This window comes from Squalius cephalus (genome assembly GCF_949319135.1).
Source record: "Squalius cephalus genome assembly, chromosome: 8".
Lineage (NCBI taxonomy): Eukaryota > Metazoa > Chordata > Actinopteri > Cypriniformes > Leuciscidae > Squalius > Squalius cephalus.
The window spans coordinates 13,152,576-13,167,250 of NC_137129.1; the positions used below are offsets into that span (position 1 = coordinate 13,152,576).

Consider the following 14,675-nt stretch of genomic DNA (forward strand, 5'->3'; position numbering starts at 1 on the left):
AATTCACCGCTGACATCAAATAAATAAATCCATGAAATTTCAGTTAGGAAGATTTCAAATTAGTAGTTAGTTACATTGTCAGGAGGACTAGGATTAATAAGGACACATTAGTAACTATATTAGGCGGAAACTTTGGTTTCCATGGAAAATGTTTATAAGGATCACCCTGGACAAAAAGGCAGCTAGAGAGACTAAGAAACGGGGACGGGAAGAAATAACGGTAACGTTAGTTCCGTAGTTGTCTGGCTGGAGCTCGCGCTGTATTTATGAGTCCTGAGCAGTGCTGTGACTGCTGTCTGAGCTGAGGCTGTGATTTCTGCAGTTAGCCGTAAAGCTAGCTGTTCAACCCGGGTCATTCTGCGCTGTCAGCTCCACTGCATGACGCTACCGCTGCAAACAACACGCCTGCGCCGTTAAATGACGCTCATTCGCCGAATATGTAGCGCTTTATCGTCAAATTATCGGGTAAATATATATTTATAGGCATGGCAAACATTTAAGCGCTTATATATTCTGGTTTATAAGCGCGAAACGGGTCATTCTCAAGGCCACGGATGGAACCGGGGCAGCTGCGTGAGAACCCCCCCGGATCCGGGGAGCCTGAGTCAGGGGAGTGGAGAGAGGAGAGCGCCGGGGTGGTGGCTGAGAAGAGGGACGACACCCTGAAAAACAGAAGCGGGGACGGAGGAAACGAGGAAGTTACGAGCAAAACCGAGAACACTGAGGTGGTGGAGAAAGATAAGAATGAGTTTGATGAAGATGAGGGGCAGTATGAGGAAGAGCTGGACCCCAGAATTCAGGTATTAAGATTTGGACCCATAATAAACTTGATATTGTGACAGGTGCATTGTACTATGACACAATATTCACAATTTGCTTCAATGAATGGTTTATAATGGCAAAATGATTTAAAATGATTTGTTTGTCTGTGATTATGCTGGCTTTGTATAAATTCATATACTTTTCTCTCTTATTTAATGCATTAATATTAATTGAATGTCAGCTATCTCCCCTCCCTGTTTTCCATTTGTCAGGAGGAGCTGGAACACTTGAATCAGGCCAGTGATGAGATCAACAGACTGGAACTACAGCTGGACGTGAGTAATATGTGTGACACTACTACTGTGTCTCAAAACCTATTGAGGTGCCAGTAACACTTTATTTTAATGTCCTTGTTACACATATTACATCTATTTACTATAGTAATAACTATAAATTAGGCATAATTACATGCAACTAACCCTAAACCAAAACCTAATCTCTAATGACTCTAATTATCAGACTCTAATGTCAAAATAACCTTTTAACATTTATACGCTAGCCTAGATGGTAGAGGGCATGCATAGCAATAGGGTATATTGCGTAATTTGGGACACAACTAATAGACACAACTAATATCTTCATTCAAAATGAATATTTGATGCCCTGAAATGAGAGAGCCTGAGAGAACTCTTCAATTTCGAGTGGTATAATGTCTTGCAATCATGTCCTGATCACTTCATACTTGTTCTATACCTCTATTTTGTGAAGCCAAAATGTAAAGTTTGTAGTCTTTTTTAAGGGGGTGATAAGGATGATATATATATACTATAGACCTTGTGTAGCTCCGCCCCTTTTCAGTGTTGCACTCATTGTCTTTTGTCTTCCGGTCTGTATTTTCACAGTGATCTTGCGGATTTATGAATGAACGGCTCATTTTAAAATCTTCCCGGTCTACTGACATTTGTTAAGACATCTACTCTAAACATTTCAATCCGCATGAGAACTTTCGTTAACTTTACAATAAGTAAATCCACTTCACCAGCTAATTACTCCTCGACAGCGATGCCATAGAGATATACAGAGCGACTGCAAAAACGGCAAAGACAAGTTCTAAAGATGGCTGCGCGCTTGTTTCTCTGGTGCATAAGGTCTATACATAATGTCAAAATGCAAAAGTACAATAGTGAAATAATACAAATGAACCCTTAGTGTATATGACACAATATTTGACACAATATATATACTCAAAATTAAAATAAATAAAAAAGGACAAATCTGGTCAAAGTCCCAGTCTTGGCTTGTGTACCCATTACTTTTTGTCTCTCTCCTTCACTGTGTAATCTAATAAAGGTGAAAGAAGAAAGAAAACTCAGCCTTTGAACAAAAAAAGATATGGAAAGTGTTTTCTCATCTCTTTTAAAATGCATTTTGGTATCCTATTCCAAAGAATTTTGTTGGATTTATTATTTCCGTTCGATACTGTTTTTTCTACTGTCTGTGTGAGCCATGTTTGGGTTGCAAATCATCCCCACCAGTAGAGAACCACTAAACTGGAGTATTAATATGTATTGTTTACATGTTTTTTATCATGCCAAATTAAGCATTGTTTTCCCACTCTTTCTCATTATCTCTGTCTAACGCTCGTTTAGGAAGCGAGATCCAGCTACAGGAGGATCCTTACGGACTCGGCACGCAAACTTAACGCTCAGGGCTCTCAGCTGGGAGCCTGCATTGAAAAAGCCAGACCTTACTATGAAGCCCGTAGACTTGCTAAAGAGGTGTGTTTGTGTGTATGTGTGTAAGAGAGCAGGAGAACATAATATTGCGTGTTTGTGCTTCGTATCTTATCAGATGAGTTCAAGATGTTTTTGTAGTTTGCTGATTCATTTCCATTCTCTCATTATTGCAAAAAATCCTCCCGCTGAACCAGAAGACATTTGCCAGTGCAGTGGTCATTATGGCGAAAGAGTTGGTGTGTTAATGTGATTAACCTTGATAACACAAGATGTGATTTGCACATCACTTTTCATTAGCGTTTTTGCAGCCAATTTTGAATATGTAATTGAGCTGATGAAAATCGTTTAGCTGTGGCTAGAGAGTAATTGAAAACAATTGAACCAGCAGCACTGAATTGAAACTTTGACTTGGCCATCAGCCCGTCTCATGAAAAACTGTAAATAAGTTTGAGTGTGTGGATGAGTAGACAAGCCTAATATAAATGTAGTGTTTGATAAAGGAACAGTCACAATATTCGACTAGTTTATCTATTAGGGCTGGGTTTCGATTCAATTTTCAAGAATCGATTCGATTCCGATTCTCAAGATCTTGAATCGATTATCATTATTCGATTCGATTCGATTCGATCCGATCCGATCTTCGAGATTTAGATAATGGTTTTTGAAAAAAGCAATTTTTTCCAGCTGTTACCTGAATTACATGACTGTACTAGTTATGCAACATATTGATACTATTATTATAGACATTCAACTGCAAATTAATGGAATATTGGTGGTTGTAAAGAACAATCCCCCTTCCAGAGTGTTGATACAACTGCTTTCACAAACTTGCACTGGTGTAGACGACCGAGGACGCAGAGGTATATCAGCAGCAGTAGACCGATTATTTAGACGCGAACCTGATGTATTATTAAAAATGACATTAAGAATTTTCCAAAAAGCTGCTACAGTTCAGATGCAAATGCACCTTTATTTTTTATTTTAATGATCAACATTGAGAACACATTTGTTCTAAGCCAGTGCAAATGTAAACAGATTGTTGGTTACTGGCTTCACAGTAAACAGACAACGAGATGTGCGGATGGGCTATTATTTCAACCGCATCACAAAACGCATCCGTCCGCACCAACGTTTTTGACCAATTTTCAAAACAGCACCCGCCCGCCATCCGCTTAATGTATGCATATATTTTTTATATGATTGGTTAACCGCCCGCCACCCATCCGAAAATATAATTTTTCGTCACGTCATCCGCCCGATCCACGGTTTATCCGCGGAGTCCGCGGCTGTAACCGCCAACCGCGCATTTCTATCAGAATGTAAATAAAATTTGAACTTACAAAACCTTTAGAAAACCATTGCTTTTGTCAAGCTCGTTCTCTGCATTGCTTCTGATTCTGAACCCGAAATGGTGCCAGATCCATAGACTGTGGCCAGATCGGAGCTTTGAGCGTTTCTGGAGTTTTCAAAGCAACCGCTTGCTTAACGTTACTGACGTTGTTTTAATGTCCTTCCACCTCGCGCGCATGCGTGAATTCAATGACGCGGAAAGTTCAAGTTCACGGGGAAAATCGATCCTCTGAGTTACGGATCGATCTTTAGAAATTAATATGAAAATCGATTCAGAATCGGTGAATCGATTTTTTCAACACAGCCCTATTATCTATCATCTCTTTCCTGTTCTTTCTTTTATCTTAAATATATAAACTAAAAGAAAAAACTAAAACAAATATATATGTGGAAAAGCAATTATTTTCAACCTTCCCCTGACCCTCTTTCTGAAATTATACATTTTAAAGGGCAGCTCCTTTTAGATGTCAGTAAACGGCCACTGTTATGATTGGCTATGGTCAGTGCATTTTTGTTTTTTATTCAAATATTTAAAAAAAATGTAGATTTATAATGTTCTGTAAAACATTATAAATCTGTGAACTGTGAAAACATGTCATCACAGTCTGTGAAAAGGAGTTTTATATTCTTTTTTTTTCTTTTCTTTTACTCAAAATATTTTAATACATTTTAATCAATGAATATTGTGCAAAATAATGGCTACATTCACACAGCAGCAGATTTCAGTTGTCAATTCTATTTAAAATTTTAAGTAGGGTTAAATTTACACACACATTTCCGTTGATGATATTCATGGCTATCTCAACAATAAAAAAAGGTTTTGACTTCAGTTATTCATTTATACAGACATTATTCAATTCCCTCCAGTAACAGGACACTTCAAGAGTCTGCTAGTAAACTTGGTTGTCAATGTGTGAACGTAGCCAAAGTCGGATATCATCCTTGGCAAGGATGCCATATTTCCAGCAAGTTATCCCAATGAAATATGGCCTGCCATTCTCAGTTCCTGACTTTTATTGATTGGCTTGGATGTTCTGATCTGTGCACAGCAATTTTCACTGACAGCAAGCCAGGCTTTTTGAGCTAAACGGTTTTCAGATCCAGCCTTGTGTGCGGGATGATTGGATGTCAGCTTTTCCAACCTCAAATCCTATTGGCCATTTCGCCCACTTTATTTAAAATGAATGGTTATGGTTTGTGGTTTGTGAAGTGTTATACAGTTGACTTCGCTCTGGTGTTTTCTTTTATTATATAACAAATAATATTGCAGTAGAATTGTGGTATACTTCCATACTAATGCCACATCCTTTAGCTAGTGTTTTATTACGTAAATATAACCTGATATAAAGTTTGGAAAGATTTGCAGTCCCCATTCACTTTATGGCTCTCTGTAAGGTCAGCATCCCGTCCTCTGATTGGCTGCATGTTTACAGAGCTAAGTGATTGATTGCTGTATGTGAAATATGATGGATGACCTTACCCTCAGGCTCAACAGGAGACTCAGAAGGCGGCGCTAAGGTACGAGAGGGCTGTCTCAATGCACACGGCTGCCAGAGAGATGGTTTATGTGGCTGAGCAAGGTTTATTGGCTGACAGAAACACATTGGACCCTACCTGGCAGGAGATGCTAAACCACGCCACAGCCAAGGTACGACACAGTGACTCAGCATTGCTATTTGATAATTACAGCAATAGGCGGTGGCATAAATTTACTCAAAAACACAAGTGCTCTTATGTTTACAACAGGTCATAATTGCTAAAATCAATCCCTCATAGTCACAATTATGGATTTTGCTTTGTTAAATCTTAATGTTTCATATTTAAATGTGCACAGCTGGTTAGTGTGGATGGTAATAGCAGCATGGCTTTGATTGTCACAGTGGGGACAATCAATAACGCTGATGAACGCACACCTACACTTAAAGATCAAGGTTACACATCTTCATTTACGTTTTATTCTAGCACTGCCAGTAAAATAGAGCAGCATTTTTCCGATGTTAAATCATCCCACAGTTTTTGTTTCTAGTTGGGTTGTCACCAAAATTTCAGCAATCGATACCAATGCCAGGGAAATTTCAAGATTCTTGAAAATACTTCTATGCTTTTGAACACAGTCCTTTATTATAACACATTGCCTCAGGTTTTTCAATTAATCATTTAAGTGAACTGTCAGTAATAAAATAAAGAGCACAAACAAACTACATACATTAGAACAAATACAAACAATAGAACAAAGTTACAAATGATGTAAACACATAGTACGGTTTATTTGAATCATTTAAAGGGATAGTTCACCCAAGAATGAAAATTCTGTCATCATTTACTCACCCTCAAGTTGTTTCAAACCTGTAAGAATTTCTTTTTTTCTGCTGAACACAAAAGAAGATATTTTGAAAAATGTCTGTAACCAAACAGTTGATGGACCCCATTGCCTTCCACAGTAGGAAAAAAAAAATACTATGGAAGTCAATGAGGTCCATCAACTGTTTGGTTACAGACATTTTTCAAAATATCTTCTTTTGTGTTCAGCAGAAAAAATAAATTCTTACAGGTTTGAAACAACTTGAGGGTGAGTAAATTATGACAGAATTTTCATTTTTGGGTGAACTATCCCTTTAAGTGAACAGTCAGTAGTAAAATAAAGTACAGAAATGAATTACAAATACAACAAAAATACAGTGCTTCAATTGTTCAAATTAATCATTCAAGTTAATAGTCAGTAATAAAAGAAGTAAAGAAAATAGATAAATTATATACAATAGAAATAAAAACAATAGAAGTTGCAAATTAAGTAAACCCTGATTTAGGTTTATGAATTAATCATTAAAGTAAACAGTCAGCAATAAAATCAAGGGCGAATGACAAGGAATAGAATAATATGCAAATGGTGTAAACAGTGCATTCATTTTTCAAAAGAATCATTTAACTAAACAGTCAGTAATAAAAAAGTACAAAGAAACAAATTGTCTTTGTTATCTTTCACTTTTAGCTCTTACTCTGAAATGACTTTTCCCACGATGTCACTTAGGCTAAATAGTTATTCAAGGATTATTTTTGCAAACCGGCCCGGCTCCATTCTGGTTGGTAATGACCACTTTTAACAATCCATTCAATGTCTTGCTTTGAAATACGTCACATTAAAGGAATAAAATGGATTGTTCAGGTAATTCATGTTTGTTTTAAGTAAACTTTGGCAGTTTTCAATTTACCATTAAAGTAAACAGTAATAAAATATAGAATTAAGAAACAAATAACCTATAATAGAAGAAATAATAAAAAACGATTGATATTGTTACATTTTCTTTAGCTGTTAAGATCAACTTGGTACTGATTATTGACAGTGGTGATCTGATATTGAATCTTTGTCAAATATTTGTATGAATGATACAGAAAGATATGAGTATATATTTGATTTAATGTCTTTCATGTGTGAAACCAGAACAGGGTATCACGTTTGACATGTTGCTGTTTTCAGGTGAACGAGGCAGAGGAGGAGCGTTTGAGGAGCGAGAGGGAGCACCAGCGTGTCACTCAGCTTTGTCAGGAAGCAGAAGCACGTGTGCAGACTTTGCAGAAGGCTCTTAAGAGGGTCATTATCAAGTCCAAGCCTTATTTTGAGCTCAAGGCTCAGTTCAACCACATCTTAGAGGTATGCATAAGAGACTGGCCTCTGCTATAAAGGTATTCAAGGTCTGCTGGCCATATTGATTTAAAAAAATGAAATCCTCTATGAAATGCAAACTAGTGATGGGTGCAAAGAATAGAAACTTCTCTTACAGCATACAAACTAATCATTTTAGTTTTAATATTTTATTATAGATTAAAATAAGTAGTATAATTTTTTTGATAGTATCAGCCATTTAGTTATCGACCATAACATGAATAATCATTCGCTAATCACAGGGGTGTCCAAACTTAGTCCTGGAGGGCCACTGTCCTGCAGAGTTTATCTCCAGCTTGCCTCAACACATCTCCTTGAAGTTTTTAGTATGCCTAGTTAGACCTTGATTTGCTGGAATCAAGTGTGTTTAATTGGGGTTGGAGCTGAATTCTGCAGGACAGTGGGCCTCCAGGAGCAGGATTGGACACCCCTGGCTTATCATATCGACCTGAATTTCAATATTAGTGCATCCCTAAATAATATAAAAAAAAAATGTCTGATGGATGATCATCTGTTTATTCAGTCATTATAATGCCATTAATATATTTGGTGCAAGTACATGTCAATTTATTTATTTTTTATCCAATATGCTATGATTATCCCCACTCATTAACAGGAGCACAAGTCCAAAGTCGTTCAGCTGGAGGAACGGGTGGCGAAGGTGAAGACCCGGTATTCTGTCGCCCTTCGCAACCTTGAGCAAATCAGTGAGCAGATCCATGCGCAAAGGGGACGCATTCGAGCCGCCAGAGAGCGCAACAGGGTTCGTGGGGGGCGGAGCTCTCCAGTCGGGGCGGAGTCTGAGGGTATAATTCAGTCAGGGGCATATGCAGGGGTGGTGGCCAATCCTTTAATGGATAATGACTGGGCCGATCAAGAGAAAACCAGGCAGTGGGTGGAGAAACACAGGGAGGCGGGGTGGGGCCATAGAGAGAGAGTGGAGAGGGCGGGGTCAGACTCCATGTCAGTCATAAGCCTGCAAACCATCGCCTCCGACCTGGAGAAGTTCGATTCTGTGGAGCACTTGGGCGACCTGAGTGATGTCGGAAGTATAATAGGTGAGGAGAAAGAAGCAGAGAGCGAGAGAGGATTTAGGCCTGAAGACAGAATAGTTGCGAGAGAGGTGGCAAACCTTTCGGGACAGGATGCAGATAAAGGTGCCTCAGGGACAGACAGACAGCAGAGAGAGCGGGAGAGCTTTGTGAAGCAGCACCACAGAAGTGTTAGTTTGTGAGGAAACACGAAATTAGAGTTGTCTGTTACTCCACCTCAATCCTGGCGGGCTAAAGCTTGCCTGCAGGCTTCCAGACTAGACTCTCAACTGACTACAAATGAATCAGACCGAAAACACTCTGTATTTTTAAAAGTGAAGTGTGTAATCTCAGTGTTACTAGTGGCACAAATGGAACTGAAAAAACAGACTATTTTTAAACAGGTTTCCCTGAAACACTCACCCATCTGCTATTGGTTACATAAACAGATGGTCCCACCCCTTAACTTATGCTATTGGCTGAGCCGATGTTTCTGTGTTGGGCTGGTTGGGATGATCTAAAAGAGTTTGCACTTTTCAAGGAAATCAATATACAAATGGTTTCATTATAGTTGCCCATTAGGTTGAGATAGGAGGATGCACACTTCATCTTTAAAGGGTTAGTTCTCTTTCGTTCATCTTCGTAACACAAATGAAGATATTTTGGTAACACTTTACTTGAGGCCTTTATGTCTGCTATAAAAAGTATTTTTAATGCATTAATTATGCCTGGAAATGCTCCTTATAATGCATTTTATGATCTCATTTTTAATCGTTAATGTTGCCGATATTTTTAATGAAATCTGCGAGATTTCTGTCCGACCATTGACAGCCCACGCAAATACCACTTTGACACTTCAAAAAGTTCATAAATTGATAGAAAAGCGAATCCGTATGAATTGAGCGTTTTAGTAAAATTCTTCTAAAGAGACACGATTGCTTTATTTGATGTACACATGTGAGAACCAATGAGGTATATTCTTGTGTGTTACGCAGCACGTTTGAGCTTCCACAAGAACCAATGAGGTTTGTTCTTACGCATCGTTCGTACAGTTGAGCTTCTATGTTCGCTTATCAATGTTTATATGTGAAAAAAAATTCAGTCTGTTTATCATATAGGGCCCTATCATACACTCGGTGCGATGCAAGTGTTTTTTGCTAGTTTCAGCCCCGACCCAGTTATCATTTTCACGTCCTGCGCCAGTTTAAATAACTGAAATAGACTGCGCCATATATATTTTGTTATTTAAAGAGCGCGTTAGTAATGTGTGCCTGTAGGCGGGTCCACAACGCACGTACACTTTGTCCCGTAGATGGTCTTCTCGCGCGAGATTCATATGGATTAGTTTTAGGATCTCTTTATTAACTTTTCGAAGCGATAAATTGGTAGTTGCGCGGACTGTCAACGGATGGACCGAAATCTCTCAGATTTCATTTAAAATATCTTAATTTGTGTTTTAAAGTTGAACGAAAGTCCTACGGGTTTTGAACGACATGAGGATGAATTAATCATGACAGTTTTTTTTTTTTTTCATTTTTGGGTGAACCAACCCTTTAACGGCGCAAACTATGGAAGCCAATTTCCACCTGAGAGTAAAAAATAAATAAAATGGTTGGATCAAAATAAGAAATCAAGTTACAATTGTGAGATATGAAGTCACATTGTGAAATGTAAACTTGCATTTTGAGGTTTCAAATCCCATCGTAAGATATAAATTCAAAATATAGGAAAATAAAGTTTGTGAGATATAAAGTCATTCTTGAGTGTAAAATGGACTTTCCCGAAAACTATCCTCCGGATTGTAAACCTCAGATTTGATGGTTAAATGTGTGAATTTGAAAGAATTTCAGTCATTTGTAAATAGGGTGTCGTGTGTACGATCATTTACGATTAGCATAATCCTTGCCCATGAAATACAACATACAGAAATGTTAATGGGTTCTTTGACCTTTTTTTCTCAGGCTTGGCTCTAGTATATTGCATAAATGCAAAAAAACTAATTGGCCATATGCTTAAAAATGATTCAATAAAAGTGTTCATCTTGCAGACAAATAATACTGGTGGTCACTGGTCAGAATAATAGTAATCTATAATAAAAGGGTAAATGGACTACATGGCTGTTTTAAATCACTTTTGTTTATCAATGAAACTTATTGGTCAACTAATTAATTTTGCTATCATAAATTCCTAAACGCAATTTGTTTAGGGATTTCAAATAATATAATTTTTGACATAATTCTGAAAAGTTACGTTGGAGCGCTTTTATGAACTTCTAACTTCTTAAGGCCCTTGCACACTGAGTCCGAAATTCGCATCCGAATTTTTCGCACGTTAAAAAATAAATACGACCTCACGTTGTCAATCACGCTTGCACACTGCCTCCGAAACTTTCGTCCGTCAAAAAAAAAAATCGAATCAGGTTCGATTTTCTGCGTTTTTCGCGTCCATAGCAAGCATTTTGAATGGTGTTTTGACAATTTAGATCCACCGAATCACGAATATTCACGAATACGAAAAAACGTATGCGAAAATTTCAGACTTCAGTGTGCAAGGACCTTTACTGTTGATGTTTCACGAATGAGGCCCATTGTGTGATACAAAGTTGAAAATTTAGATCAAAAATTGCAGTTAATAGAATCAAATTCACAATTGCAAGTTTCACAATTTTATTTAGCGTAATTCCAAGAAATAAACCTGCCATTTTTTTTAATGGAAAGGTGGAAACAGGCTTCCATAACTAACAACCGCATGGTTCAAATGAGAGGAAATCTCCCCTAGGGGTGGTGACTAAGATTCAGAAATCATTATAATAAATTCATTTTCGGACATAAGAGATGGAGTAATCGAGAGGAACGAGAGTAATAATACACTTACATTGATTGATGTGGCATTATTGTAACACTGCACTATAGCAGAGGGGGTTCAGATGTTCTCTGCAAATTAATGAATAACAATAAGGAGGGGTTGAGGTGGTATTTTGTCAGTCTGCAGGGATTTATAGTTCTCATGCTCTGATCCCGTCTTCTCAGTTACTGTTTCACTGTCGGTCAGGGGTCAGGGGACGGGGGAAAAAAAAGACAAAAGACACTTCACTCAATGAGAGGGATAAAGACAAAATGATCAAACTCACTTCTCTGACTGTTACCACAGAAAAGAGAAATGCTCTTACAATAGAGGTCTATGGGTACTGCTGTACACTTCCCTGAGAGGCTTCCATTGTTACTTTACGCACATTTCAGTTTAGGTGACTGAAAGCCAAGTCAAAAGTCTTTTCTGTGATTATAGATAATGACACTGATGCTGTTGATAGATCTTCACTTGTATGTAACCTGGATTTTTCCTTTATTAATATTGTATTTGTTTCTCAACTTTGGTTGTCAGTTGGTATTATTTTGCGCAACAATTTGTGATTTCTGAGTACTGTTTTTATTGATTTTGTTCTTTTTGAGAGATATTAGATTTGATGTCAGTCTGGGAATGTAAGAGGGTCTTAGCAGAAAGACAAGAACAGAACATGTTTACAAGTGTGCCAGTCCTGCTGGAATTTTGCAAGAAAAGTCGAGTAAATAAAACAACAGTGGAATGACTGAATGATGTGAACCTGATGACGTAACTGTGTTTTGCAGATGTACACTTTAAAAATCATGTAATATGCTAGCTGTTTGAACAAACCGTGCTGTGGACAGTACAGTATTGTTTGCAAGTTTACATCCTACTCTATTCTCTTCTGAATTTTTTGTTGTTTTGAATTTTTTTAAATGTAGTTGTTGAATTTTTTTGTCCACAAACCCTGTAAATCCATCCTTCCCCCATCATAACCTCTTGTGTACAGATTCCTCACCTCTCCTCATAGTAAATAGACGATGCTCTGTAGAGTTAATCCGGTATGCTGCTGTCTCTCTCCATTCATAAGGTCACATGAACTCTATGTATATACAAGCTGATGTATGATGAATACAAATAATCTTTACGTGACTGATAACTTATTCTGTAAATGTTAATTTATTGCACAGTTAGAAATATTAAAACTTGAATTTAACAACCATGCTCTTTTTCTCATTTAATTTCACTTTAAACAGAAGTGTGATTGGTAATTGTATGGGTAATTGGTACGTTGTAGGGATGCACGATTATGTTCATTTTTAATGTCATCGTTATCAGCCTCATAAGAATATTTGGCCAATATATTAAAGCTGATAAATAATGGATTATTTCCTTCAGTTGAGACACTTCAGATGCGCACTGTTCGCCATGATGGTTTTGAATGGCTTGAAATATGATTGGAATCACTTCAAAAAAGGAAGATATAGTTAAGTGCAACGTGTGCAGCGCAAGTCTGTCATATAGACTTCATCAAATTATAATGAGAACATTATAATTGTGTGCTTGGGACATGGCTTTTTATGGTGAGACTTTTAGTTTTGTAATCAAGCTCAAAAATTATATAAAGATTTGGATTTAGATTTATCAGCCAATAAATTGGTTATCGGCTTTCAAATATAAATAATTATTATGATCATATAGGGATTGTCAAAGTTTTTTTTTTTTTTTTTCGTCACCTTACTGAATTTTTCGTCAACGATACCAGGGACACCGAAGCACCGGGGAACATGAAATTTGGTGGGCATGTAGCCCCACTAGACTTCTAAGGAAAAATTTAGTTTGGTCCCCGGGGGCCACTCCCCCCCCGCGCTGGGCCCCCCCAAACCCCAAAAAATGCAGTTTTTCCTAAATAACTACCTGAACCGTGGCACCGAGGATGAAGACATTTTTATGGTATGTTGGTCTACTAGACTTTTACGGAAAAATTTCGTTTGATCCCCGGGGGCCACTTCCCCCCCCGCGCTGGGGCCCCCGTAAATTTTTCGTCAACGATACCAGGGACACCGAAACACCGGGGAACATGAAATTTGGTGGGCATGTAGCCCCACTAGACTTCTATGGAAAAATTTCGTTTCGTCCCCGGGGGCCACTCCCCCCCCCCGTGCTGGGCCCCCCCAAACCCCAAAAAATGCAGTTTTTCCTAAATAACTACCTGAACCGTGGCACCGAGGATGAAGAAATTTTTATGGTATGTTGGTCTACTAGACTTTTACGGAAAAATTTCGTTTGGTCCCCGGGGGCCACTCCCCCCCCCCCCGCGCTGGGGCCCCCGTAAATTTTTCGTCAACGATACCAGGGACACCGAAGCACCGGGGAACATGAAATTTGGTGGGCATGTATCCCCACTAGACTTCTAAGGAAAATTTTCGTTTGGTCCCCGGGGGCCACTCCCCCCCCCGCGCTGGGCCCCCCCAAACCCAAAAAAATGCAGTTTTTCCTAAATAACTACCTGAACCGTGGCACCGAGGATGAAGACATTTTTATGGTATGTTGGTCTACTAGACTTTTACGGAAAAATTTCTTTTGGTCCCCGGGGGCCACTTCCCCCCCCGCGCTGGGGCCCCCGTAAATTTTTCGTCAACGATACCAGGGACACCGAAACACCGGGGAACATGAAATTTGGTGGGCATGTAGCCCCACTAGACTTCTACGGAAAAATTTCGTTTGGTCCCCGGGGGCCACTCCCCCCCCCCGCGCTGGGCCCCCCCAAACCCAAAAAAATGCAGTTTTTCCTAAATAACTACCTGAACCGTGGCACCGAGGATGAAGAAATTTTTATGGTATGTTGGTCTACTAGACTTTTACGGAAAAATTTCGTTTGGTCCCCGGGGGCCACTCCATCCCCCCCCCCCCCCCCGCGCTGGGGCCCCCGTAAATTTTTCGTCAACGATACCAGGGACACCGAAGCACCGGGGAACATGAAATTTGGTGGGCATGTAGCCCCACTAGACTTCTACGGAAAAATTTCGTTTGGTCCCCGGGGGCAACTCCCCCCCCGCGCTGGGCCCCCCCAAACCCAAAAAAATGCAGTTTTTCCTAAATAACTACCTGAACCGTGGCACCGAGGATGAAGAATTTTTTATGGTATGTTGGTCTACTAGACTTTTACGGAAAAATTTCGTTTGGTCCCCGGGGGCCACTTCCCCCCTGCGCTGGGGCCCCCGTAAATTTTTCGTCAACGATACCAGGGACACCGAAACACCGGGGAACATGAAATTTGGTGGGCATGTAGCCCCACTAGACTTCTACGGA

The 14,675-nt window shown here is 39.1% G+C and overlaps 1 protein-coding gene across 2 annotated transcripts; it reads left to right on the forward strand.

Annotated features, from left to right (window-relative positions):
* Positions 1-171: 171 nt before the first annotated feature.
* Positions 172-11,594, forward strand: sh3bp5lb (SH3-binding domain protein 5-like, b). 2 transcript variants are annotated; one of them, XM_079878043.1, is made up of 7 exons: positions 172-465; positions 548-800; positions 1,035-1,097; positions 2,412-2,540; positions 5,335-5,496; positions 7,324-7,497; positions 8,126-11,594. In XM_079878043.1, the coding sequence occupies exons 2-7, from the start codon at positions 555-557 to the stop codon at positions 8,741-8,743; spliced, it is 1,392 nt and encodes a 463-aa protein (XP_079734169.1). In that variant the 5' UTR covers positions 172-465; positions 548-554; the 3' UTR covers positions 8,744-11,594. The 2 variants fall into 2 exon arrangements, with proteins under 2 accessions (XP_079734169.1, XP_079734168.1); XM_079878042.1 differs by having other exon boundaries at positions 172-800.
* The last annotated feature ends 3,081 nt before the right edge of the window (positions 11,595-14,675 follow it).